The sequence below is a fragment of the Lissotriton vulgaris genome, chromosome 7 (genome assembly GCF_964263255.1).
Source record: "Lissotriton vulgaris chromosome 7, aLisVul1.2, whole genome shotgun sequence".
NCBI classification, from domain to species: domain Eukaryota; kingdom Metazoa; phylum Chordata; class Amphibia; order Caudata; family Salamandridae; genus Lissotriton; species Lissotriton vulgaris.
Genome location: NC_141695.1, coordinates 643044842 through 643071633, shown reverse-complemented (window position 1 = coordinate 643071633; position 26792 = coordinate 643044842). Strand labels below are relative to the sequence as shown.

Below are 26792 nucleotides of genomic sequence, written 5' to 3'. Positions count from 1 at the left end.
ACTTTATTTGAGAGTCATGGTCACACAGGACTGTAAGCAATAATATCATCAGCATTTTAAACCCCTTCTTGATAAACAGCTGTGGATGTACAGTTCAGTTTGATAGGAAGGAAACTAACATGAAGGTTCTCTCTAAATGGCTGTATGTGTTCATCAGTTCATTTTCCCCCCAAAAATAAATAGATTGATAATTGACTTCATTTCTTCTGGAAAATGGTCCTGAATGAGGTGAAGAACGCTGAAAGGAATCTCGAGGAAGATAACGGAGTCTGGGCTCTCTTTTGACTTTACCAAATGTTACTATAAAAAGGAACACTTTATCATAAGTGACACTTGGTTGCTTCTGAATATAATGAATGTGACCCTTTTGCCGAACCTGTAGAGGGATTCCTATTTATGGTTCAGAATCCCATTGAAAAAAAACCTAATCTGTGTAAAAGTAGCTTTTGACATGCTACACATGGAATCTTAATATATGTGAAAGTTAAATTCAAATCCTACACAAACTCACCACTCGATGGTAGAATCTAGACGTACTAGTTGGGCTAGCTTTATGTGGCTATAATTCACATGATATGTAAAGTCTGTTGTATCCCCTTTTATAACAATGCAATTTTTTGGGGAAAGTAGAAGAATAGTTTGGTAAACCTCAGAGGGGATGTTCTTATAATTATATATAGCTGCACGCCTAGATAGCCGAGGTGGGGCAGTTTAAAACTCTGTTAGTATTGTTTTTACCAATTACCAATTATCATTTGCACGACACCTTAAGTGAAATGAAATGAAAACGCGATTATAGAGCACACTAATACTCTGGTGTGTCGAGGTGTTTAGATCTGAAGTAAGGTAGCCTACTGGAGTGGAGCAGATTATGGGGAAAGAAGGAGCTATAGATTAAAAAAAGCCAGGTTTTCAGGGTTCCTTAAAAGCTAGCAGATCAGTCTTTCTTCTCAGTTCAAGTGGGAGGGAGTTTCAGAGTCTGGTTGTGCCTCCCACAAAGCTCCTCCTGCCCCACATGGATTTTTTTTCATTTTTTGGACTTCAACATTTTAGGCTGCAGCAGAGAACGGAGCATTCTCGGTTGGCGTACCACTGGAAACTTAGCTTGAGGTAGGCCGAGCCTGTGCCGTGGAGTGCCCTGAAAGCAATACACAGGGCCTTAAGTGGCTGTACTAGGTGAAGTGGCTCAACAGTCAATGTTGCACAAGATGTAGTTCAGTGACCAGTCACAACAACCCATGATATGGTTGTGTATGAAGTTACAGGCATGTTCATTGTAATATTGGAGATTATTAGCATTGTGGTTTCCTTGTGTAGATATGCTGCAATGCTTGGGATGGAATTTTCAAAGCCCATGAATAGTAGACTGGTTACAGCTAGTTTTTTTTATTTGCATTTGCAGCATGAGCTTAATCACTAGGAACTACAGCTTCTCCCTCCTTTCACAGCTCCTGCTATCCATGCTTGACCTTGAACTGTTGCATGTTCAGCCATGTCTGTAACCTACAAACGTGAACAGCTGGAGCTGTGAAAAGAAGGACAAGGCTCTGCAGCCCCAGCTTCTCACTCTGCCTTGAACAATCCATTATCTTTTTTTGGCAAGAGAGAACGAGATACAGCACCCGTAGAGAATTCCCACACCTCTTCGACACTTGATCTGTCATTGCATATCATTGACACTATTATTATTATATTATTATTATTATAGAGGCTTTTATAGCGCGCTCTGTTACTAAGAAAATAGTATCCTGGCGTGGGGAAGGTGAGAGGCAGAGCAGAGTGATTCCAGTGTAAAGATAGGAGTGAGAGACACTATGAACCATGAGAGGAGAAAGCAGTACCAGCCTGATGTTTTCAACAAATGCTTGTTGGACTTTGGTTATTTACTCATATGTTTTGCTGGCCTCCTATATGTACTTACTTTTTCTCGTGGATTAAGTAGTGGCTGACCAGTATTAAACCAAGAGACCTAATGGTTTATGTTTACAGATATTGTAATCACAAATCACAGTTCCTTTCCTCAGGGTTTTGTTTTAGCCATCTGCATATGTGATGCATTTCATTTGGGCTCTACTTCAGTCAACATAAGTTTATAGCTGAGTTGTTTAACCGTGACACTTTTGAATTAAAGACATGCTTTAAAAGATGTTTTGTTACTGTAATGCTGTATGTATGCTGCAACCAGGTAACTGAAAATAAACGTTATACATTTCATTTTTGCTAAATTGTAGATAAAACGATATGTAGCTGTATGTAATTGTATTATGCGTTTTCAGGTAAAGGATGTGGAGCAAAATGGGGAATGGTTTAAAGAGGGGATGAAACTGGAAGCTATTGATCCCTTAAACTTATCGGCAATTTGTGTTGCAACTATTAGAAAGGTAAGTGATTTAAATTATTGTTGCATCTTCTACCTTGCACATATATGTCAACCCTGAGCTGGTTTGAAAACGTTATCACTTGTAAAAATCTTTGTTTCATTCACACCACTGTGTAGATACATATTCTGTGGTCTGTACTTTTTTAGTGATCATATGATAACCATTGCCAATCAAACTTTGTTAAATATATTCCTCTCTTTTCAGACCTGTGTTCAGTGTACATTTATTTGTATAAAAATCAGACACAATCTGAGAGAATATCATTTCTCCAAATATAAGTAATTGCATTATATGCTTATGTAATATGGAAGTCTTCCCAGGCTGCACTCCGACTTTTCATATTGCTTCCCTTGTTTTGAGGTTTGTCTCCAGCTTTAGCTTTCTGACAGATCTCAGGGGGGAGGGCACCTGGTTGAAGGTGGGTTTGTTATAGCAACACTGGTTTCACATGTATTTCCCCATGTATTTCTTTCTTTTTTGAGTGAAAAGTTTAATTGTTGTCAAGTACAGCAGTGCTTATTTCCTTCGGCGCTTAGGTGAGCTTGAAAAGACGGCTTCTCAAACTTAAAGCAATGCATTAAATATACTATATCAATTGGATAATGCTTAAATTAAAAGGCAACCTTTTAGTTTTTTTTTGTACATAATATACAACACAAAATATCCCGAAGACAAAAATGTATTTAAAACTAATAGATTCTACTTCAAGTAAATTGGGCTTCATTTAGTGGCTAAAACTGGCTTTCTCAGAGGGCTTCCCTGGGTGGACTTCTTTTTTTTGTTCTTAGCTTGCAAGTGGTGATGGGCATTCCTATTAACCCCTTCGATGCTGATGACGAGCTGACGAGCTGAGCTCGTCATCAGCCACGGGGGGGCGTGTGCGGATGACGAGCTGAGCTCGTCATCTAACGCGGCTTTTAGAAAAAAGCCGCGTAGCGTAAAAATAACCGCCGATGCGGTTAAAATTCCCCAGTCATCCATCCTGCTAGCTGAGCTCTTCATTACCCCAATCTCCTCAAAGTCTTGAAATCCAAAGGCCCGATGGCCCCTACACATGCACAGTATTGTTCCACTGACACCTTCTCCTCTGGTCACCAAAACCAGAGGAACGAGCAGAAGTGGCCTTAGCATGGGTAGGAACAGGCAAGAGCAGTGGGATCTTGGAACCTCAGAACTATGGACTGCTGCACCATACCTGCCTGAGAAGCAGTGCACTAGTACAGAGAATGGTACAGTGAGGTGCCCAGAGGGAGCAGCTCCTGTCTGTCAGCGATTGGCAGAGGGCTGTGGCCCTGGGGGATTGGCAGGCGGCAGGGGCTTTGGGGGATTGGTAGACAGCAGGTCCCTGGAGGATAGGCAAATTCAGGAGACATATGAAGTAGGTAAAGTCGGGGCTGTAGGGGATCGGACGAGAGCGTAGTTCATGGAAATCAGGAGAAGACTATGCAGAGATCAGCAAAGGGGAAGGGGCCATAGCTTCCAGCAGAGGGCAGAACCTCAGGGATTGACCGAGAAGGCAATAGGTATACCTGTCCTCTTTATACCAGCTTCTACCCTCAGGGCGACTGAGGGTCAAGAGCTGGTGTGTACTTTGTCTTGGAGCTGCCTCATGCCCGTTCGTGTGCTTAAGGTGAAGGAAAAGTGGAACTGATTTTGGGTTTGCTGCAACACCTACGGCCGTTTTAGGCCGCCTTGGCATATGGGGTATTATGGGACACAGGAGGCACATTCAGGCCCAAGAAAAAAAGAAGCACCGGTCTCTGGTATTGTTAGGTCGATTTGATCATTCACTGCTGACTAAAATGGGCCAACAGGCATAGAGTTGTAGTTGCAGATCCTTTTTTTATTTTTAAAATGTAAATTTTTTTTTTTTTTATTAGTTATAAAGAAACAGTGGTGATTGTCACGTACATTCAATACAGTGGATTACAAATATCCCTGGTAAACCCTTCGTTACATAACTTTGGTGGTTACAAGCAAATATCTCAGTCATTCAAGGAGCATGAAGCCTTACGGTTTGGTCGTCAGCCGGGGCAACATGGGGGGGTTCGCAGATATGACGCCTGAACTCGTTCCAGTTGGCCCATAAACCAATCCATTTCCGGGACACCAATCCATTTCCGGGGACAGCCTCTGGCCACGTATACTGTTTTTTCCTGAAGCATAGACTAGTCCATATCAGTTTTCCATGAGTCCAGTTTCGGATGTGTTCTTGCCCCCCATAGCCTAGCTATGTTCCTTTTAGCAATTGCAAATCCTAATGTGGCCCACAACCTCCCATGCATGGCTCCCAAATGTTTAAAAGACACCTTTTTGCCTCTACTCTCAATGCCACTTCCCACACCTCTTGCATGCATCGGTGAATGTGGCGCCAGTGGGTTTGGACCAGCGGACATTCCCACAGTATGTGGAAGAACGACCTTTCCGCCCCACACCCTCTTCTGCAGAGCCCGTCCTCACTGCAGCCCATCAACTTCAGCCTAGTACCAGGTATGTAGACTCTTTGAAGAATCTTAAGCTGAATCAGCCGCAGTCTGGCTGATATGGCTATTTCCCCTGGGGACGCCAGGGCACACCTCCATTCCTCCTCATCGATTTCCAACCCGTCCGCCTCCCACTTCCCTTTAAGTGGCTGGAGTAGATCTGGGGAGTTATTGATAATCTTCTTATATGTAAGGGATATGACGTGTTCAGGCAGGTGACCATCAAGGAGTCTATCCTCCAGGGGGGAAGCAGCAGGGGGCAAGATCCTTGTTTGTTTTTTGAGGACACAATAGTTGAGCATGTCACTCCCCAGGGCAATAACAACAGATCACATTACAGAATTTGTTGAGCAATAGATTGTTTCAAATAGATATGTTAACTAAAATGTGCTCATTCAGAGGCTTATAGGTGACAGCCATTAATGGAACTCATTAAGCTGCTATGGACCCTAAACTACCAAGGACAATGGACCCTTCTGGCTACTTGTTTGGTAGTTCTCTTTCCTTAGGCCCCTGTGCCACTAAACCTATTTAACGTGTGATAGCTAAGCCTTTGGTAATGGGAAATTACCTACTCTGTGCCTACTGAGAGCAAGACATGCATCGAAGGTTACCAAGGATTTCCTAAGGATTACTTGACTGACTTAAAAAACATTGTTGGTCATATGTCACTGGCTAGTACTTCCTGTGAGGCATGCTGACAGTGCTCTACTGTTTTACAATTCAGATGTGTTTTTGTAAGGCTCTGCAGCTCCTGTTAATTGAAATATGTAATAATTATAAAATTAACAGTCTAAGTAGTGGTTCTTGTGTATCTCTTCTTATAAATCATTTTAGCTATGTTCACAAGCTGCATAGCCTGTCCAATTGTTTCCGTTATCTATTAAGCTAAATATGTTATGTATATATTATGAAACAAGAGGAGAGCACACCTACATCTAGGACTGGGCTGTTAAAGAACCTCTGATTCTCCAGCAAGGGGTCCTCTACAGATTTATATATGTACATCCAGATTCCTGGCTGAATCGCTAAAAGATCGCAAATTGTATTTGTTTTATCTGATGTAAAAACAAATAGACCCCTTTAACCCCTTCCATGCTGGTGACGAACCCCAGCCGTCATGCACTACGGTGCTCGTGTGCTGATGACGGCTGGGGTTCGTCATGGCCCGCCCCTGTTCGTTTGTTTACCGCACGGGGGCGGAAACGGGCTAGCAGCAGGGAAGGGGTTAAAAGGTCTCTGTACAAAAACATTATGTGCTACCTTTTACACTTACAATAGGTAGGCCATTGACATCCATGCGCCTAAACTTGGCCGTAGTTGCTGCATGTATGCAAAATAGGGAACATTAATCCCTCTTCAAAATACCTGTGGTTAAGGCATTCATGGAGGGTCTTAAAATATGATAACTCCTAGAATGTCTCTTCCCCCATGTGGAAACTCAACATAGTCCTCACATAGCTCATGGGTCCCACTTTTGAATCCCTCCACTCCTGTAACTTGCAGTTTCTTTCCTGGAAGATAGCTTTCCTCATTTTGATGATTTAGCTCTGGTGCATTAGCGAGCTATGAGTACTCATAATTCAGGAACCTTCCATCTAGGTCCCTAAAGACATGATGGTCCATATACCAAGCCTAAATTTCTGTTCAAGGTAGCCTCACCTTTCTATATCAATCAGACCATTCTGCTGCCTGTCTTCTGCTTGCATGCAGACTATGTAGTGGAAAGAGCCTTATGTACTCTAGATGTTAAAAGGGTGCTTATGTATTGAATTGCATTGACAGGTCCAAGTACTTTCGTAAAACAAACAAACTTTTTGTAGCCCTTGCTCAACCCTCCAATTGGCAACCGAGCTCTAAATCAGGCATTGGATTTGAATTCTGCGGTGCATCCACACTTTCTACTCCAAAGCAAGACGTGTGCTGATTCCACCCTGCGCACACACCATGCACAGAAGTGCTATAACTTTCCTGGGTAACATCCCACTAGCCAATACGTGCAAGGCTACTATTTGGTCAACACCACACACATTCTTTAAACACTACAGTGTGACTTTTCAAGCCCGCCAACAAGTTAACCTTGTCCTGACTATTTTAAGACCTTTGCTCCACATCATCTACTTGCTAGCTACTACTTTTGGGAGGAAACTGCTGTACATTCTATAAAGAAAATGTTTATCTACAGCTGCAAGTGCTATGAATAGAAAATACCCTGTAAAAATCTGTTCATAATTTATAGTCCACCCTCTTCCCAAGAAGTGGGCCGTGATCACAGATATTTAATCACCTTTCTGTTTGTTGGATTCAATATTCCCGGCTTACACCGTAAAACTATCAACAGCACTGAATACGGTTAAAATAATATTGGACGAAATATCAAAAGGTGGGTTTCTATACACATTTTATACCTCTCTCCACATATACGTACCATGGTGATGTATATTTCTTCAAGGTATGTAGATGTGGAGCAAAGAATAGACAATCCTTCCCTTCCTCTGTGCACTTATCTTTTCGATAGTTTGTCCCTTTGCTATTGTAACAATATTTTGTTGGGTCAATATTCTGTATTCAATATTCCCAGCCGCAGTAAACTTTTAACTTCTAAAATATACAGTGCACATTATACTTGTCTTTGAAACTCCACGCATACCACTGCTCCGCTGGGTGCAAAACAATCTGAGGGGGAGCCTGAGTCCTTGTACATTGTGGACTGTCATGGTAGTTGATTCACTAAAATGCCAGGGTAACGAATGTGACATCACATACGTTTATACCTTAATGCCATCAGAGTAAGTGACATCATATGATCCTGATTGTTTTCCAGGTAGATATGCCACATGACTCTAATACCAACAATTAACATTGCTGAAGTTAAATAATAACTGCATGATTAGTACGGAAACATAACACGGAAACATAACATAGAAACATGTCTGTTTACGTGACCACCTATATTATGGTGCTGATTTGATCTTTGAAAGTTCTGGAGTATAATAGTTGTCCTGCATTGTTGTGAGAACGTGAAGCAAGTAAGCCATATGTTTTCTGGAGGGTGAGGGGGAATCTCCTCCTAAGAAAGTTTTTTAAACAATGAGTGAAAATAGTGCATTTTAGAGCACATTTTGTCACATAAATTTGCTAAAATGCCATAAGTGCTGAATGAGCACTCGTTAAATATTCAAATACTTTTGTGGTGGGCAAAGCCAATGATGTCCGTTGGGAGTTGATCCAATTGGGACTGAAATGTTCTATGGGTGGCCCTTTATGTCAAATCTTAATTCCATTGCGCAAGGGCCAGTATTTTGTCATGTGTGCCCCCATGTGTCACACATGCCCTGATATAAAAAACGAGATGGTAGGAGTGTGCATAGCATGTCTGTCTACAGCACTATACACTATGACCAGATCCTTACAAGGTAAATAAGATTTTCCTTAGATGAATTGTCTAACGCATGAGGTTGTTCTACTGCACAACATGCATGATCCCTTTGGGTATCTTGAGTCTGTTCAAAGAGAGGTAAAGCCTACCATTGTGACTTTGTTTCACTATTTTTTCCCAGCTTATCTGTAAAGCACTGTTCGGTCAATTTGTACATACATCCCACTGGCATTGCTTTCAGATATGAGAACTGATTCTCAAGTAGTTCAGTCGTTAGTTAGAAATGCATTTTGCTAATCAACCTCCATTTCCCTCCTCCCTTTGAGGAGTTGTACTGCTGCTTTGAAATCGGTTCACTAGGTTCTGAATCTGGGGCAGATGCTAGCCTGGAGAAGGAAAGATTACTTACCTGTGACTGCAGTTTACCAGAATATTGGGGCAGCTGTCAACTGCTTGCCCCAAATACATAGATGTCTAGTAGTGAAGGACATGTAAGCATAACTGTGGGGTGTGGCATCCCCTGCAGCACAAAAGTTTTTAAAGAAATGGGTGATTCAGTATCAGTCTATGAGGCATGGAACCATCTACAGGCAAATTTCTTTAAAAATGAATTGATGTGTGTTACCTGCTCCTCTCACTTACATGCTTTTTTCTTTTTTGGAATATCTTTATTGCATTTTTTATAATATTTTCTCAGTACAGACAGATCAATCATAAATTTCCAGCACACTTAAAAACTATCTTAATGTCGCTGTGTTGTTCTACATGGTGACATGAATTTTACTACTCAATGAGCGCAGCACACGTCGTTTTTTGTTTTTTTTAAACACAGATGGTTGCGTGCACTAACGATGTAGTATGGGCATATAATAACCAAGTATGCTGTCGCCTCCAGTTGAAGGGCAGGACATGACTAACCTCTGTATTCTCTGCCGGCAGTGATTAGTCAAAGGCAACCTAGTCCAGTAGCACAGTTACATACAGTTTGTTTATAACACGATCGTTGAATGACAATGGACAGTGAGGTATGGGTAATTAGAAGGGAACAATGCCGCTAATTATACGATATCCACATTTATCTAACATTTGAAACATAACTTAATAAACTTGAAATGAATACAAAAGAAAAGGAGATGTCAGGTACTTAGTCAGATATATGTTACTAGTGTGTTGTGTGCCTTTCAGGGGAAGCCGCGCCAGGGGCCGTGTGCCTGCCTGTGAATTTGGGCTACTTTTCCTGATCAGTGTGTATTCGTGTGAAGGTCAAGGCATCATGTGTCCAGGCCCGTGCTCCTGTAACGTTCTGAAGGAATGTGGGGTCGCTGCTCAGCTCGATAGATATGTTCTAAGGTATCTTGTGTACCCGGCCAAACAGAATCGCCCAAGTACCTTTTCAGTCCTAATCTCTCACTCTCTGTGCGGGGGGATGTGCACTGTGCGGTACCAGTGTGTGTAAAAAGCTTCAGGATATCGTCCCAGGCCTGTGCTATGGGGAACTTACGTAGGCCAGCCATTTCTACTCTGTGAAGAATAATGCTCTCTGCCTGTGCCCAATTTTCTTGAGATTTTAACCAGTGGAGTGCCTCTGGAGGTTCTTTGTGTTTCCATCCCTAGTTATAAAACGTTTTGCAGTGATTAGACCTAAGTCACAGAATCTAGAGCTGACTTTATTAGCTTTTGTTCGTTTGTAAAATCCCAAGATGCAAACCTACCATGTGTGTGGCACTTCGGTATTAATGCTGTTAGTAAGTGTCAGTGATTTTGCGCCAATAAGAGTGAAGCAAGGGGCAAGACCACAGCAAGTCAGCATCTAGTAGTTGGCACCTCGGGCATCGGAAGTGGCAACATTTAAATATTTATTAATCTTATCGGGCAAGAGATACGCCCTATGCAATATATAGGTTTGTATGAGTTTGAAGCGTGAGTTACGTGGTATATGCATGGCGCACGCTAGGACAAGTTCCCAGTCTTTATCTGTTCAGGGCTGACCTCTGTCTTCTGCCCATCGCGACCGGAGTCTCTGCAGTGGCTTTAACACATGCGTGAGTAAGGTCTGCACTAGCCAATGGATCACATGGGCCCCCTCCCCCATCACATGTAGATACTGCAACAACTGGTGTGCTTGTGGCTCAGTTGTCAGATCTCCCCAGTGTAGCGTCAACCTCCGCATGATGGCTGTGTGCAAGAGAAACTGACCCGCTGGCAGGCCAGTACTCTCACTTGCATGCTTTGCTAGATATTACACTGATGAAGACCTCTGTTGAGGAGTATGACGTTTTGCAAAGTCACTTTCCTGCACAGGGTTGTCTACAGTTCACCCTCTAACTCAAATTTTGGCACCAAACTTCAATTTGCTGATTGCGTTGGACGAGCATTGGTTGCATGGATTTTCAATCAAGTTGCCCAGAAGTTATCTAGAAATAACGCTTCTAGAGTCCCAGATCAATAATAAATTGTCTGTATAGTGGATACACAATATCACATGGTCCATTTGATATTGCTTGTTGAGCGTTTACACTATTTCCTGCTCCCACCAGCCCCTAGTGATTAACAAAAAGTTGGATACAAGTAGTGTCTCCACCACAATGCCTCTTCGTTGCTGTGGTACACTTGCTTAAACAGGAAAATGTTTATTTAAGTATAATTTAAGTTTGATCATTGATTTCGCCATGCTTATTAGTTTAAATGGTCTATTTCTCTAGGATTTCTCTTTAGCCACACTGTACGCAATCATGATGGCAGTAGATTTGTCAGATGGTTTAATGATAATAGCCATATCTGATTATAGACACTCTCTCCTGGCAAAAGATTTTGAATTTTCCATGGCATTTTCTTTGAGTTGAGCTCCTGTAAACTTTAAATGACAAGTTCATGAAATACTACCACCTTGAATTGTTGGCATTCATTTTCATTCATTTTCATTTATGGCTTGTGGTTGTTTTTTCTGATCGATACATCTGCCAGTGGATTCCTCACCTTGTGATTCCTCACCTTGTGAATATCCCCTTGCTTCAGCAACATTCGGAAATTCTTTTCGTAGCTTCGCGCCGACGTGGACTTGGACGTCAAGGAGACACGGCATCGCATGCGACTCCGCTGACATCACCAACGCCCATAATAGGCCCACGCCGGCGTGATGACATCAGTTCCCTTTTTTCCGCGTAGTCGACGCTAACGGTTTCGAAAATCTCAGTAGCCAACTGGTGACTTTGTTACCTTATTATTCACTTTCTGCTTCTTTGTTTCTAGTTTCTTCACGATGTCGACAAAGAAGACCGGCTTCAAGCCCTGCAGGGAGTGCGGGAAAATGATGTCCATTACTCACCCGCACGAGGACTGCATTTGGTGTTTAAGCTCTGATCACGATGTGGATGGATGTTCATCTTGTCGTAAGATGAATCCGAAGGCCCTAAGAGAAAGAGAGACCAAACTCCTGGTAGCGAAGCTGAAGGCTGGCAAGGGAAAAATCTTCGAGGTATGGCTCTCGAAGGTCGAGGTCGAGATCGAAGTCAAGATCAAGGTCTCGAGAGGAGTCGTCTTCGAGGTCCGCTTCAGACCATGCTTCGTAGTCGAGAAGGAGACATAAGAAGAAGAAACATGAGTCCCGACGTCATTCTGGTAAGGAATTGACCTCGAGGTCGAGGTCTCCGAAGAAGTCTCGGATCATGAAGGTGAGGCCTCGCCTTCGGAGTCGCGGGTTCAGTCGCCGGCTCAGGCTTCGAATCCGTCTCCGGTGCCGTCCCCGGCACAAGATGAGGAAGAAGTTCATGTGGATGTGAAATCTGCGCCTGTCGAAGAGCCGACTCCGAACACTCCACAAGATCAGCCTGAGGGTTTTCAACCACCTTTCCCAGCCCCAGGCCAGGACCCATTAGAGTTTTTAAACTTAATGTATGGTGTCTTTACAAGGGCGTGGTACCCCTCTGGCGCACCTTCGGGTCCCATGGGTCCTCTGGCCTTCCATTTAGGAGTCCCTCACTCCTATCCTACTGCTCCATTCATGCCATTTATGCCGGCTCCGACGCCGCCATGGCAATACCCGGCTCGGCCGAGGTCGACGACGCCGGTTCCGGCGTCGCCCGCTCCAGATCGACCTCGAGAGTATCCCACTGGGCCATCGGATTCTATACCGTCGTCGATCCCGACTCCGTCGGAGCCGTTGGTGGATCCGACTGCGAAGCGTGTGAAGGTGAGGTCCAGAAGGGAAGCACAACGCCTTTTGGAAGAGCAAAGGTATATAGAGTCACATCCTGATATGGAGGAAGGTGAACTGGAGGACGACTGTTTTGAGGACCTGGCTGACGCTGGTAGCCTGGATTTCTCACCAGAGTGGGAGTTGCCATTTGGCTCTGATGCACCTTCAAAGGACGTCCAGCCTTATCATGTAGTGATGAGGAAGGCGGCGGAACTTCTGCAATTGACTTTACCAACGGTGGAGTTTAAGTCCAATCTTATTACAGAAGTTTTGCATTCACCAAGCTCTGTTGTGGAACCATTGCTTCCGTTTAATGATGCCTTAACGAAACCTATTAGGTGTGGAAAAAACCACTGTCAGCTCCTGCAGTGTCCAAGAGTGTGGCGAGAAGATACAGGGTTGCACCTGAAGACCCTGCTTTTCTGACGTCTCATCCATCACCTGAGAGCCTGGTCATTCAAGCATCCTATTCCAAGAAGAATGTGAGTGCCTTTCCTCAGGTTCCCGGTGATAAAGAGGCAAAGAAACAAGATCAGGTGGCTAAAAAGACCTTTTCCTCTGCAAGTATGGCGTTGAAGTCAACAAATGCCACTTGCCTTATGGGGAGGTACGTGCATGCCATTATGGATGCTATGCGTACTTTAGCTCCTAGGATTCCTGATGTCAACAGGAAGGATTTTGAGGAGGTGTTATCAGATGCACAGGCTGTGGCACTCCAAGTGATACAGAGTGGTCTGGATACTGCAGACTCGGTGGCAGGTATCATGGGCACTGCGGTTGCCACTAGGATATCTGCTTGGCTGAAATCTTCTTGGCATGCCCATCTCAGTCTAAGTGACTCACCTATCAAGATCATCCTCTATTCATCATCTAGCCTAAAAAAACACAATGGGAAGGTATTTGCCTTCCTCTAGGAAACTATCTGACTCACAGGACTGTTCAGAAACTTGGAGGTACCATGCCCGATGCCAGTCTCGTCCTCATCTGAGCCCATTCTGGTTCTGAAAAAGATGAAGCTGGAGCTATTGACTGCTTTTGCCTACTCTTCTTAGACCGAGGCCCCCATAGGCTTTTTCCCAAGGCACTGGGTTTGGTGAGTCCGACATGATCCCACTTCCAGGAATGCCTGCTAAGGCGCTGCACTTCTTAACTTTGATACTGCGTATGAGGCTCTCAGTGGCATTGCTCTCGCAATCATTCTTAGTGCTGTGTAAGCCATTGGAGTCAGCTTAGGTTATTTGACTAACGAGAGAAAGTGTGAGCCTGCTTCGAGATTTTGCACCTGGCAGAGCTTCTCCTCTTTAGCTTCGATTATGATGCTTTATGTATTTCTACCTAAATTATGAACATCTGGTGGAAAATGAGTCAGAAGCTCACAATCTCATACATTCTTCACACAGAGTCGGCCTCTTTCTAGACCTACTAAGGGCATAACAGTTAACTTATAATGCCCACCTGGGGTTGAGAATGCTGGCTCTTCTTTTGCTCCCGGGATCTGACCAATCTGCCAGTACCCTGATGTCAAATCAAAATTACTAAGAGATGTGGATGCCCCCAACCTGTCAATTAGCTCATCAGCTCTAGTAATTGGGTGTGCATCTGTCTTGGTTACTGCATTGAGGTCCCTACAGTCCACATAGTCTCAGCTCTAGGTTTCTATCCTTTGAATGAGGTTTTGGAACTAACACAATTGGACTGGCCCAGGTGCTCTCAGAGGGTTCAGTGACTCTCAATTCCAGAATTTTGCTGACTTCAGCTCAGAAGCTGTCCTTAACTTGATCAAACTGTTTATATATTTTGATTTTGACTGGTGTGTTGTCCCCAGGTCCACATAATGGGTACACCAGGTTGTCGGACCTGGGTTTAGGGAGAAGAGCTCAGCATACTGCTCCCGGACTTGTCTGCAGACAGCTTGCTGTTGTATAGAGAGGGTATCCGAGAAGAAAACTTCATCCACTTATCTTTTGGGCAGTAGGAGAGGAGGTAAGGGAGATGTTCACTCTGCTTCCTGTTCCTCATCAGTGGCCATGAGCATTGTCACATCAACCTTCCAATAGAAAGGTTTCAGGCAATTGACATGGATGACACTGTGAGGGTTCGTGCAAGTGCCAAGGTCAACCGGATAGGTGACCCCACCTTTCCTCTCGGATATGGTAGGGACCACTCCACTTGTCATGGAGGACCCTAGGTGCCACAGGCTCAACAACCCATACCTTCTGCTCTGGTTTGAACTTCACCAGTGCAGCCTTTTGGTCACACCAAAGCTTCTGGAGCTCTTGGCTGGCCTCAAGGTTTTTGTATGCTTTTCCCAAATACTCCGCCATCCTTGAACATAGGCTAAGCACATAGTCCACTATGTCTTGTTTAGTCTCCTTGAAAGGGTCTCTCCTAGCCTTCCTTAACTAGACACAGGGGTCTCCTTGTAGGATGCCCAAACATAAGTTCAAAGGAACTAAACCCTACTCCCTTGTGAGTTACTTTTCTGTAAGCGAGAAACAGGCATGGCAAAAGAACATCCCTTCCCTTTCTGAGTTTTTTAGGGAATCCCATGATCATACCATTCATGATTTTGTTGAATCTCTTAACTAAACCATTTGATTGTGGGTGAAATGGGGTGTTAATCTTGTACGTCACCCCACACTCACCCCACATGGCTTTCAGGTAGTCCGACATAAAGTTGCTGCCACCTCCTTACGGAAAACCACTCCTCTAAAAATTCTTAGGGTGGATCTGGCACTGCAGCAGCAGCAACAGTAATAAGTGGAATCGATAGGGGGTACATGGTGGCATGATCCACCAGTATGAAAACATTCCCTGATGCTGTTGGGGGGCCCAAGGGGCCAACAATGTCAACCCCTACCCTTTCAAATGGAACCTCAATCAAACCACTAGAAGTGAAATTAAGGGGGCCTTTGGGTGGTTATCTGTCTTGCCACTGGATTGACAGGTAAGAAAGGAGTTTACCAAAATACTTCACCTTCTGGGACATATTTGGCCAGTAGACGTGGTGACTAGCCTACTCCAAGTCTTGCTTTGGCCAAGGTGCTCAGCAAGGGGGATGTCATGGGCCAATGAGAGTAAACACTCTATCTATTGCTGCGGCACTACCACTCTCCTAGTGGCACCAGGCTTGGGGTCTCTAGCAACAGTTTACAGGAGTCCCTCCTCCCAGTTGGTCCTGTTGGAGCCATTGACATCTCTGTTACTGTGCAGCAGCTTGCTGTCTCAGGCTTTCAAGAGTAGAACAGGTCCTCTGTCCTTGGCAAAGCTCTTCCCTAGAGGGTCCCCCCTAGGCCTAGGATCTCTGCTGTGTAAGGCCCAAGTTCCTGGGGCTCAGTTCCCTCTGGGGCTGACAGGTCTTCTCCCTGAGAAGAGGGGACCTGAGCTGGTGGCTGTTCAGCAGTTGATTTGTACACTATTTAAATTTTATCTTGGAGTGTTGGGCCATTATTCCAGACTCCAACTCCTGTTATTCACCCTGGGCTTTGCTCTGTGCTTGGGTTTTATGCACACTCATTCAGGGATTCACAGCATAGCTGCATGATACTATCACAGGGATTCCGTGCTCATGCAGAACTGTGCATAGAGGCTTGGAACCTCAGTGAATTAGGGTGTGCCAAAACTCCCCTTAGTACCCAAAAATCCTGTGCCAGACTAGCTCCAGTGTCTCATTGGTTATCACAAACTCCCAATGCTTATACAAACCAGAACATGGACTTAGTACACCTCAGGTAACGTCGAACACATGAACACTCTTTCGTTATACAATCATTTCAATCCAGAACAAGGAGTAAAAGAGGACACGTGCATATTTGAAATGTTTATTCACTAATGCAGTGTTCTCAAACGCAGTATCTTAGCTAATACAAGCAAACATATTATAAGAAACAAAGTAATCCGCATAGTCACTAGTCCATAAAACACAAACGGTGAAAGCATGGTATTATGCTAAAATGAATAGGGTTTAACAAAGCCTAATTCTCACCCTCCCTAGCTAGTATATTATATGATATCTAAGAAGGTCTCTTTGGGTTTTAGCAGGGCGGCCCCATACCTCAAGATCCTAGTGGTAAGGGATCACATCATCAGCCACCAGCTCTCTGCATGCGAAGCACCATCAAGTGTGTTTGTATGCTCTTGTGCAAAGCAATATAAAACGCGCCTAAAGCCAGAACTTGGCTGCAGCTGCATGTATGTTATGTCTAGGAACGTGCGAAGATCAGTGCTCACAACAACCACTGTGTTGAGATATCCTTGAAGGTTTCTGCACACACTGTACAGACACAGCTCACCAAGCAAGGCTGATATCAGAGCAACAACATATTATTCTCGCATGAATCAAAAACCTTCTACTAGGCTCAAAGCTAAAGCAACAGCTATGTGTCGTGTGCAAAAGCAGCAGAAAGGTAAAATGGCGTTTAAACTCCTAAAAAGCTCATGCTAACTTAACACAGCATACGAGCTATATATATCTATATGACGCCCTCCCTTGATCCGAGCACGGATAAGATAAGATAAGATAAGGGACTCAATGTTGAAAGCAGAGTTCAATAAAGTCTTCAGTTCAAATTCAAGTAGGTGAGGAAAAATAATTTCGGCCGCCCAAAAGTCCAAAATCTCACCAGCATGACAATGTAATGTCCACTGTCATTAAAGCCAATAGGTTTGATATAAAAAAATTGTCCATCATAATTTCGGGAAAAACATTTTTGAGAGAGAAAAGAAAAAAATCATGATATCAAAGGCCTCAATAGGAGTCAGCCTAAAAGGGAGTATGCGAAATAAGCAGCAACAGCTTCCAAAAGGAAATCACTGTTACCATCCGAAAATAACTCAGCCATCCAATTCAAAAGTGAGAAAGAACATACATGCTCTTCAATTACCGGAGCCTCTAGTACCATCAGAGGACAACTCGGTGGGTTTTCAAGGAAGCTGTATGCCAAGAAATCTTGCGCCGCTGCAAATATATTCCAACGACCCAGAACTCCATGCATCTCTGCAAAGGCCTTAATCCCTCCGTCAGAACAAAGCAATTCATGAGTATCTAAGGGACTCATGAGATGATTAAAATCCACTTCAGGAGACACCAAATTGCAGAGGCACAAATCCAGGGCCCAGTCGAAATCGCAGCTCAGGCAATGAAAGACACAGGTGAAATAGGAAAATCGAAACAATAATCCATATGCTGCACTTAAGGTGGCAAGGGGCAGAGCACCATAGTATTCAAGCATCCTGTTGCTGGAGCTTTAGGACGTCTCCCTAAACCTTCATCAGCTAACACCTCTTCTGCATTTCTAGGAACAATTTTCTCTTTCTCACCATTTCTAACCTCATAAGCACGACCACTAGTGTCAACTGCATGCAACAAATCATTACTCTGAAGATAACTCTCTTCATTGAAAAAAGGCTCAGAGCTTGAGCTATGTTTCCAGTCACCCAAAAAAAAACAGAAAAATTACTTCTGTGAATTACTCTTCTCCACTTACTTTTGGCCTTCATTAAATGGATTGGCTTATCTAGTGATCGAATTCTATTGATTACTAAAATAAACAACTTTCTTTTTCAATTCGAAAGCTTTCTCAACTATATTTTCTATAAGTTTTCTTCTTCTTATAAAATGCTGTTTTTTTTCTTCACTTCCTGTATCAAATTTGACACAACTCTATTATGAAACCTTCTTTTTCAAATTTCCTGAAATGGATTCTTTCTCCTTTTACTATACAGTTTTTTTACAAAATGATTTTCCATTGTTGTTGTCTTGTTTTTCTTTTTAGTTTCAGATACACTATTTGTATTTTTGACATTGTCCACACTACTCCTAATGTTTGATAAGTCTCTTACCAGGACTTTTTTTCTTTTTGTTCACACATTGTTGTTCAGGTAAATCTTGTGGATGACTTCTCTTTAAATAATAAGCTTTATTATGTTGTTTACTCTTTTAACTTTTTGAAGGCATGATGAATTTCTTTCAGTGTTGATAAATAGAATCTGTTATAAAAAATATTTATAACATAAAAATAAATATATGAAATATACTATTTATTACTAAATAAATACAATGTAAAATCACTGAGTATAAAAAACAACGGTGTAACTGATAACAGAAGTGCATATACACTGCATAAATCTTTCAAAAACAACATCTGGATGAAGAATACCTTCATGAATTTATCAGAAGTTCAACTTTTCAGCTGTGAATGGATTAGTATATGCTACTTAATGTATCATTAGAGCAGTACAAGGGGAAACACATACTATAACAGCGTAACTGAAGGTATAAAAGACAAGTTTGCAGTTGTATAGAAGACTGCATGCATAGTGTATAGAGGGTTGAAGCAGTCCATGGCCTAAGGCCTACATCAATGCATCAGTACTTGGGTACTGACTAAATAATTACAGTTCTGTAAGGAGATTGCCTGGCTGAATGTATAAGTGCTTCAGTGTTAGTGCAGTGAATGGATTACCACAGACTGCTAAAATGCTCAGTACAGTACTACAAGAACAGTCACAAAGTGTTAGGTGGAAGTATAAGCATACAGAGTGGAGAATTGAAGATATAAAGCACAAGTGTACAAGTAAATAGAAGAATACATATATACTAGATAGAGGTTTGAAACAGTTCATGGCCTAAGGCCTACTGCACTGCATCAGTACTTGACTACTGACTAAATGATTACAGTTGTGTAAGGAGAGTACCTGACTAAATGTATAAGTGCTTGCGTTTTACTGCACTAAATAAATTATCACAGACTGCTAAATGGGTCACTATAATAGTGCAAGAACAGTCACAGAGTGTTTGATGGAAGTATAATGATACAGAATGGAGAATTCAAGATGTGAAACACAAGAGTGCACATGGATACAAAAATGCATGTATACTGGATAAGGGATTCAAGCAATTTATCTGCTAAGGCCTACTTCACTACATCAACACTTGAGTACTGATTAAAAGATTACACTTCCGTAAGGAGAGTGCCTGATTGAATTTATAAGTGCTTCAGTGTATGAGGACAGACGAGGAGTATGAAGAAAGAGGGAAGAATATGAAGAGAGAGGAGTGAGAATGAGGAAATAGTAGAATAAGGACACATGGGTGTGTATAAGGAGAGAGGGATGTGTATGAGGAAAGAGGGTGGAGTATCAGAAAATAAAGGGGAATATGATGAGAGGACGGAGTATGAGGAAAGGAGGACAAAAGAGGAGAAAGGTGGAGTAACAGGAAAGAGGGGGGAGTATGAGGACATGGGTGAGTATGAGGAGAAAGAGAGGCGAATAAAGAGTCAGGGGGAATATCGGGACAGAAGGGGAGTATAAGGAGAGAGAAGGAAAGTGTGAGGAGAGACATAAGAGTATGTGGAAAGAAGGGAGAGTATGAGGAAAAAGGGGAAGTAGAAGCAAAGAGGAGTGTGTATGAGGAGAAAGCACACAGTATGAGGAGAGCGGGAGAAGAATGAGGAGAAAAGAGAAATATAAGGAAAGAGGGGGTGTATGAGGAGAGAGGGGAATATGAGGAGAAGGGGGAGTAGGAGGAGAGAAGGAAGAGTAAGATGAGAGGGGGGAAATATGAAAAGAGCAGGGAGTATGATTTGAGATAAGGGATTATTAGTAGAGAGGGAGGAGTATAAGGACAGAAAGGGGAAGTGTGAGAAGAGTGGGGGTAGTATGAGGAGAGAGAGGAGGAGTATGAAGAAAGAGGGGATAGTATGTGTAAAGAGGAACGAGTATGAGGAGAAAAGAGGAGTATAAGGAGATAGGGGTGTGTATAAGCAGAGAGGGGAGAGTATGAGAAGAGAGGATGGAAAATGTGGTAAAAAGAGGAGTATAACAAGAGAAGGGGTGTATGAGGACAGAGGGACTACTATGTGAAGAATCGGAGGAGTATGAGGAGATGTGAGAGTATGAGGAGTGAAGGGGGTATGAAGAGAGAGGGAATAATATGACAAGAGTGGGAAATATGAGGAGGGGGAGAGTATGAGGAAACGGAGTATAAGGGGAGAGATTGAGTTTAAGAAGAGGGGAGATTATAAGAAGAGAAGGGGGATTATGAGAAGAAATGTGGGAGTATGAGGAGAGAAGGGGGTATGAAGAGAGGGAATAATATGACAAGAGTGGGAAATAGGAGGGGGAGAGTATGAGGAAAATGGGAGTATAAGGGGAGAGAGTGAGTTTAAGGAGAGGGGAGATTATAAGAAGAGAAGGGGGATTGTGAGAAGAAAGGTGGGAGTATGAGGAAAGAAAGGGGTATAAGGAGAGAGGGAGGAGTATGAGACAAGGGAAAATATGAAGAGAGGGGTAGTATAAGGAGACTACAGTATGAGGGGAGAAGGGGAGTATGAAGTGAGTGGAGAGTATGAAGAGAGAAGGGGGAGTATGAGGAGAGAGGTGGGGAGTATGAGGAGAGAAGGGAGAGTATAAGAAGAGAGAGTGTGAAGAGAGAGGTGGGCGGTATGAGAAGAGAGAGAAGGAGTATGAAGAGAGAAGGGTTAATATGTGGAAAGAGGCACAAGTATGAGGACAAAAAAGGAGTATAAGGAAAGAGGGGTGTGTATAAGGAGAGAGAGGAGAGTATCAGAAGAGAGGAGGGATAAAGTAGGGAAAGGGGAGCATGAGGAGAAAAGGGTGTATAAGGACAGGGTACAGTGTGAGGACAAAGGGAGGAGTATAAACAGATGGGGGATTATGAAGAGTGAAAGGGGTATGAGGAGAGTGGGGGGATTATGACGAGAGGAGGAAATATAAGGAGAGGGGGGAGTATGAAGAAACTGGGAGTATTACGAAAGTAATGCAGAGTGTATGCAGGGAGAGAAGGAGGAGAAGAGGACAGAGCAGGGAGTATGAAGAGAAAGGGAAAGTATGAAGAGAGAGGGGGAAAATGAGGAGATAGGAGGAATATGAGGAGAGAGGAGGAATATGAACACAGAGAGGGGGAGTATGAGGACAGAGGGGAATATAAGGACAAGGGGTAGTATGAGAAGTGAGGGGGAGAATGTGGAGAAAAAGGGAGTATAAGAAAATAGAGGGTGTAGTAGGAGACAAAGGGTACTATGAGGAGATAGGAATAAGTACGAAGAGATGGAGGAGTGAAGGAGGTATATGGAAAGAGGTGGTAGTATGAGGAGAGAAGAAAGAGTATGAGGATACAGAGAAGAAGTGAGGAGAGAGGGAAAGTATAAGGAGAAAGGGATGTGTATGAGGAGAGAAGGGGGGGACTATGAGAAGAGAGGGGGGAATATGGAAAAAGGGGCAAATATAATTCCTTAATGTACACAGATGCACAGTGGGATATCAGACAAAAAATATGATAACATGCATTTTACCAAAACACATTTACTACTCTAAAACGGTTAAGTGACTGCACACATTCCGTGTACATACTTCTACATTGCAGTGGACAACCCTGACTCATTTTGCAAATGCAATTTACTACATTATTTTTTCCAACATTACATCAAAAAAACGGACACAATAGAACAACAAAGACGCGGAAGGGGCTTGTAAATCTGCCCAAAGTGTATACAGGAAGAGAGGGAGGAGTAAGAGGAGAGAGCAGGGAGTATGAAGAGAAAGGGGAAGTATGAAGAGAGAGCGGGGAAAACGAGGAGAGAGGTGGAATATGAGGAGATACAAAGGAATATGAACACAAAGAAGGGGAGTATGAGGACAGAGGAGAATTTAAAAGGGGGTTGTATGAGGAGAGATGGGGGATTAAGAGGAGATAGGGGGGGAGTATGACAGAGGATGGAGAATATGGAAAAAGGGGCGAATATAATTTCTTAATGTACACAGACGCACAGTTTGATATTAGACCAAAAAATATGAGACCATGCATTTTACTAAAACACATTTACTGCTCTAAAACGGTGAAGTGACTGCACACATTCCATGTATAGAACTACTACATTTCAGTGGACAACACTGACTCATTTTGCAAATACATATGCACACATTCCATGTATATAACTACTACATTTCAGTGGACAACACTGACTCATTTTGCAAATACATATGCAATTTACTGCATTATTTTTGCCAATCTGCCCAAAAGTGTATGCAGCAGTATGTATACTGACTGGAAAATTGTAGATTTAGAACACAAACCTAATTCTAAACCTGCAACACTATTAACTACTCTACAACTGAAAAAGTGACTGCACACATTCTACATTTTTTTAGTACTGCACTTTATTGCACAAAGGTGATTTACTAAACACATTAACTTACCAAATGATTTTATCACAATAGTTATCCAAATGCAGACAAACTCAGAATATGATTCTACACTCTTTAGAAGAATAAACACATTACTCTTACTAAAAACAAAATGTACCACATACATTTCCTTACAAGTTATAAACTCACCTTTCAAATTGATTTGTAGATTAGGAAGAATGCCACGCACACAGCCGATATTCTTATACAGAGTCTCTCTACTTCAGTGTTTGCAGCAGAACCAAAAAATGGCACATTTTCCCTCTCAATTTACACATATATACACGTTAATAACAAATCAAATTCCTTCACACATTAATTCAAAACCAAACACACATTTCTATTGGTTGAACATTTGAACCCTTTCCAACTGACATAACTTTGCACCTCACCACCAAAAGATAATGCAAAAGTCAACTGTCCACAGAGGTAAAAGGTTCAGCACACTGTAAAACACTCCTCCTCAACAAGTTTAGACTCTGCATAGGTACATACTTATAAGTACCAATAAAGAGAAAATCTCTTAATAGAACCAACCAACATCTAAACACATAAGCTTAATAGATATCTTTAAAATATATTTTTGTAATTGATTTTTCTTGCTTAGGTACGCTTATGGGACGACTTACACACTTCGCACCGTACGTCGTCTGTACGTGCATGGTACGCGTACGGTAAATCTACCGTAAAAAAAAGCCTCTATCAATAATTTTTATAATCTCCGGGGACTCCATCCACCGGGGCTGAAATACAACGTTGGGGACCGTGGGGGGAGCCCCAATGCCCCCACGGTCCCAGCCGGCTCCCCGCGTCCTTTGGGAGCCGGCATTGCTTTTCGTCAGAGAGCAGCTTACATGCTGCTCTCCCTAACGAAAAGCAATCTGCATTCCTACTTGAAAGAGAGAGCAGGTTAACCTGCTCTCTTTTTCAAATAGGAAAGCAGTTTGCTGTGGTAGGGTGGGAGCCGCGAGGCTCCCACCCTACCATAGCAAACAGGAGTGTCCCGTGGTAGGCACCCGGGACACTGCAGGAGCCGGCCCTGGGGGGTAGCGGTCCCCAGGGCCACCACAAGGTTCCAGTAGGAGGGCCGCATGGCCCCCCTCCAACATTAAAATGCCCCTGGGGTGGGGGGCCGTGAGCCCCTGCATACATAGTTAAAACCCCAGGGGATGGCGATCCATTATAAATAATAAAATGATAAAACATGATTATTTTAAGGCAGAAAAAGAATGCCATAGATGTAAAAATGGCCGGAGAAACGGAACATTGAAAAGAAGAAAATTAACGATATGTTACTATATATACATCAAGTACAAATGATAAAACCTTATAGATAACAGGGAACCTGACTATCTATTAAATTTCATAAATAGTGGTAATTTTTCGTTTTCCATCAAATACAAGTGCGTAAATGGGCAACAGGGAACCTGACTGCCCATTTGAACTACAAGGTATCTAATCATGACAGTAGAGCCTAGCTGATTTAGACTGAAACAATGGGAGGTGGAGAAATAAAAAAGCAAAACAAATTGGGACAACAGGGTAAAAGAGACTGCTTCTTAGTTGCGTTATGCTTAAAGAAAGTTGTAGATATCTTCGGTATTATTGAGGTCATTCGGCCATTTACCATCAAATTCTAGAATGACGTGCGTCTCAAGTTGTCGCAATAACAGTTCACTGTTGCCTCCTCTTCGCAAGGGCGGCACTGATCCCACCACAAAATATGTGAGGTAGTTAAGATCTTTATTGTGCCTCAATGCAAAATGGCGTGCTACTGGATAGGTGGGATCATTATGTAGTATTGCCCTGAGGTGTTGCAGAATTCTGACGTGCACCTGGGCTTTTGTACTTCCTATGTAGTGTAATCCACAGGTGCAAGTCAGAACATAGACTGCGAAATCAGTTTTGCAATAATGACAACCCTTGATTGGAATGTCCATAGAGCTGAATGGTGTGCGTTAATGTGTCTTATTCTCACCGAACTTACATGCCCTACAATGTGTACATTTGCGAAAACCAGGCTTGACCCACCCACAACAAGTCCCCTGCAGAAACTGTAACAAACTTACCGCCGACCAGACCACCACATCGCTAAACCAAAATCCTCCCGCCAAACCCTTGGACCCAAATCAAGCAGCCATCAATCTCGCACAATGGATCACCCACTGAGCTGACGAATTAGCACCCTTGAAAAAGCTACACAACAAGCCAGATAACAAAAGAGCCTCCTGGTTCAATGACGACCTCAAGAACTCCAAAAAGAACTGCCTCACCCTCGAGAAAGCCTGGCGAAGAAACCCAACCACAGACAACATGACCGCCCTCAAGGACGCCACCCGCAAACACCAACAGCTGATCTGATCCACCAAGAAATCAGCATTCAAGGATCGACTCGACGACAACGCCCACAACAGCATCGTCAAAGAGCTCACCAATCCCAGCGCCAGAACCAACATCACTCCCTCTCAAGACCTCTGCGACTCTCTAGCCTCGTTCTTCCACAGAAAAGTCGCTGACATACATAACGGCTTCGGCGACCAGTCCACCCCCCTTAACACCGAACTGAAGCCCCCCACCACTACCCTTTGCGCCTGGAACCCGATCAGCACCGAAGACACCATCCGCTTGATGAACTCCATTCATTCCGGATCACCAACCGACCCATGCCCCCACCACATCTTCAACAAGGCCGACTCCATCATCGCACCCCATCTCCGAGATATCATCAACTGCTCCCTCAACACCGCTACCTTCCCGGAAAGCTGGAAACATGCCGAACTCAGTGCCCTCCTGAAGAAACCTACAGCAGACCCCACTGAACTTAAGAACTACCGCCCCATCTCGCTCCTCCCTTTCCCTGCCTAAGTCATAGAGAAGACCGTCAACAGTCAGCTCGCCACCTTGCTCGAATCTAACGTCTCCCTCGACCCCTCACAGTCCGGATTCCGAGCCAAACACAGCACTGAGACCGCCCTCATCGCAGCCACAGACGACATCCGAACACTGCTCGACAACGGGGAAACAGCCGCTCTCATCCTCCTGGACCTCTCCGCAGCGTTTGACACGGTCTGCCATAGCACCCTTGTACAACGCCTCAGCAACGTCGGGATACAAGGCAAAGCATTGGATTGGATCATATCGTTCCTCGCCAGAAGAACACAGAGAGTCCGCCTCCCCCCTTTCAGATCAGAGGCCACCGAAGTCATCTGCGGCGTACCACAAGGATCATCGCTCAGCCCCACCCTCTTCAACGTCTACATGAGCCCCCTTGCATCCATCGCACGCCAACACAACCTCAACATCATCTCCTACGCTGACGACACACAGCTGATCCTCTCCCTCACCAAAGACCCAAACACCGCCAAAACCAACCTACACGAAGGGATGAAAGACGTAGCCGAGTGGATGAAGAACAGCCGCTTAAAACTGAATTCAGACAAGACGGAAGTCCTCATCCTTGGGTCATCCCCCTTCGCATGGGACGACTCATGTTGGCCACCGGCCCTAGGCAGCGCGCCCAAACCAACGGACCATGCTCGCAACCTGGGATTCATTCTAGACTCCTCTCTCTCGATGACCAGACAAGTCAACGCCATCTCATCATCATGCTTTAACATCTTACGCATGCTCAAAAAGATTTTCCGATGGATCCCCACCGAAACAAGAAAGACGGTCACCCAAGCACTTGTCACAAGCCGTCTGGACTACAGAAACACCCTCTACGCCGGAACCACAGCCAAATTGCAGAAAAAACTCCAAGGCATTCAGAACGCCTCCGCCAGACTCATCCTAGACATACCCCGCCACAATCACATATCCGGTCACCTGAGAGACCTTCATTGGCTCCCCGTCAACAAGAGAATAACATTCTGCCTCCTCACCCACGCACACAAAGCCCTCTACGACCTAGGACCCAAATACCTCAACACACGCCTGACCTTCTACACCCCCACCCGCCAACTACAATTGTCCAATCAAGCCCTCGCCGCGATTCCACGCATCTGAAGAACCACCATGGAGGAAGATCTTTCTCCTACTTAGCGGCCAAAACCTGGAACTCTCTCCCCACCCACCTCCGCCTTACACAGAACCACCTCTCCTTCAGAAAACAACTCAAAACTTGGCTATTTGATACAACCCCCCCC

General features: G+C 43.7%; 1 protein-coding gene across 2 annotated transcripts in view; it reads left to right on the top strand.

Moving 5' to 3' along the window:
- The window catches only part of MBTD1 (mbt domain containing 1), a 947763-nt gene that overhangs the window by 242512 nt on the left and 678459 nt on the right, over positions 1 to 26792 (top strand). For both annotated transcript variants that reach the window (XM_086930849.1, XM_086930850.1), the window contains exon 11: positions 2277 to 2381. In XM_086930849.1, coding sequence (XP_086786975.1) covers positions 2277 to 2381 — 105 coding nt within the window. The remainder of the gene's footprint in view (positions 1 to 2276; positions 2382 to 26792) is intronic.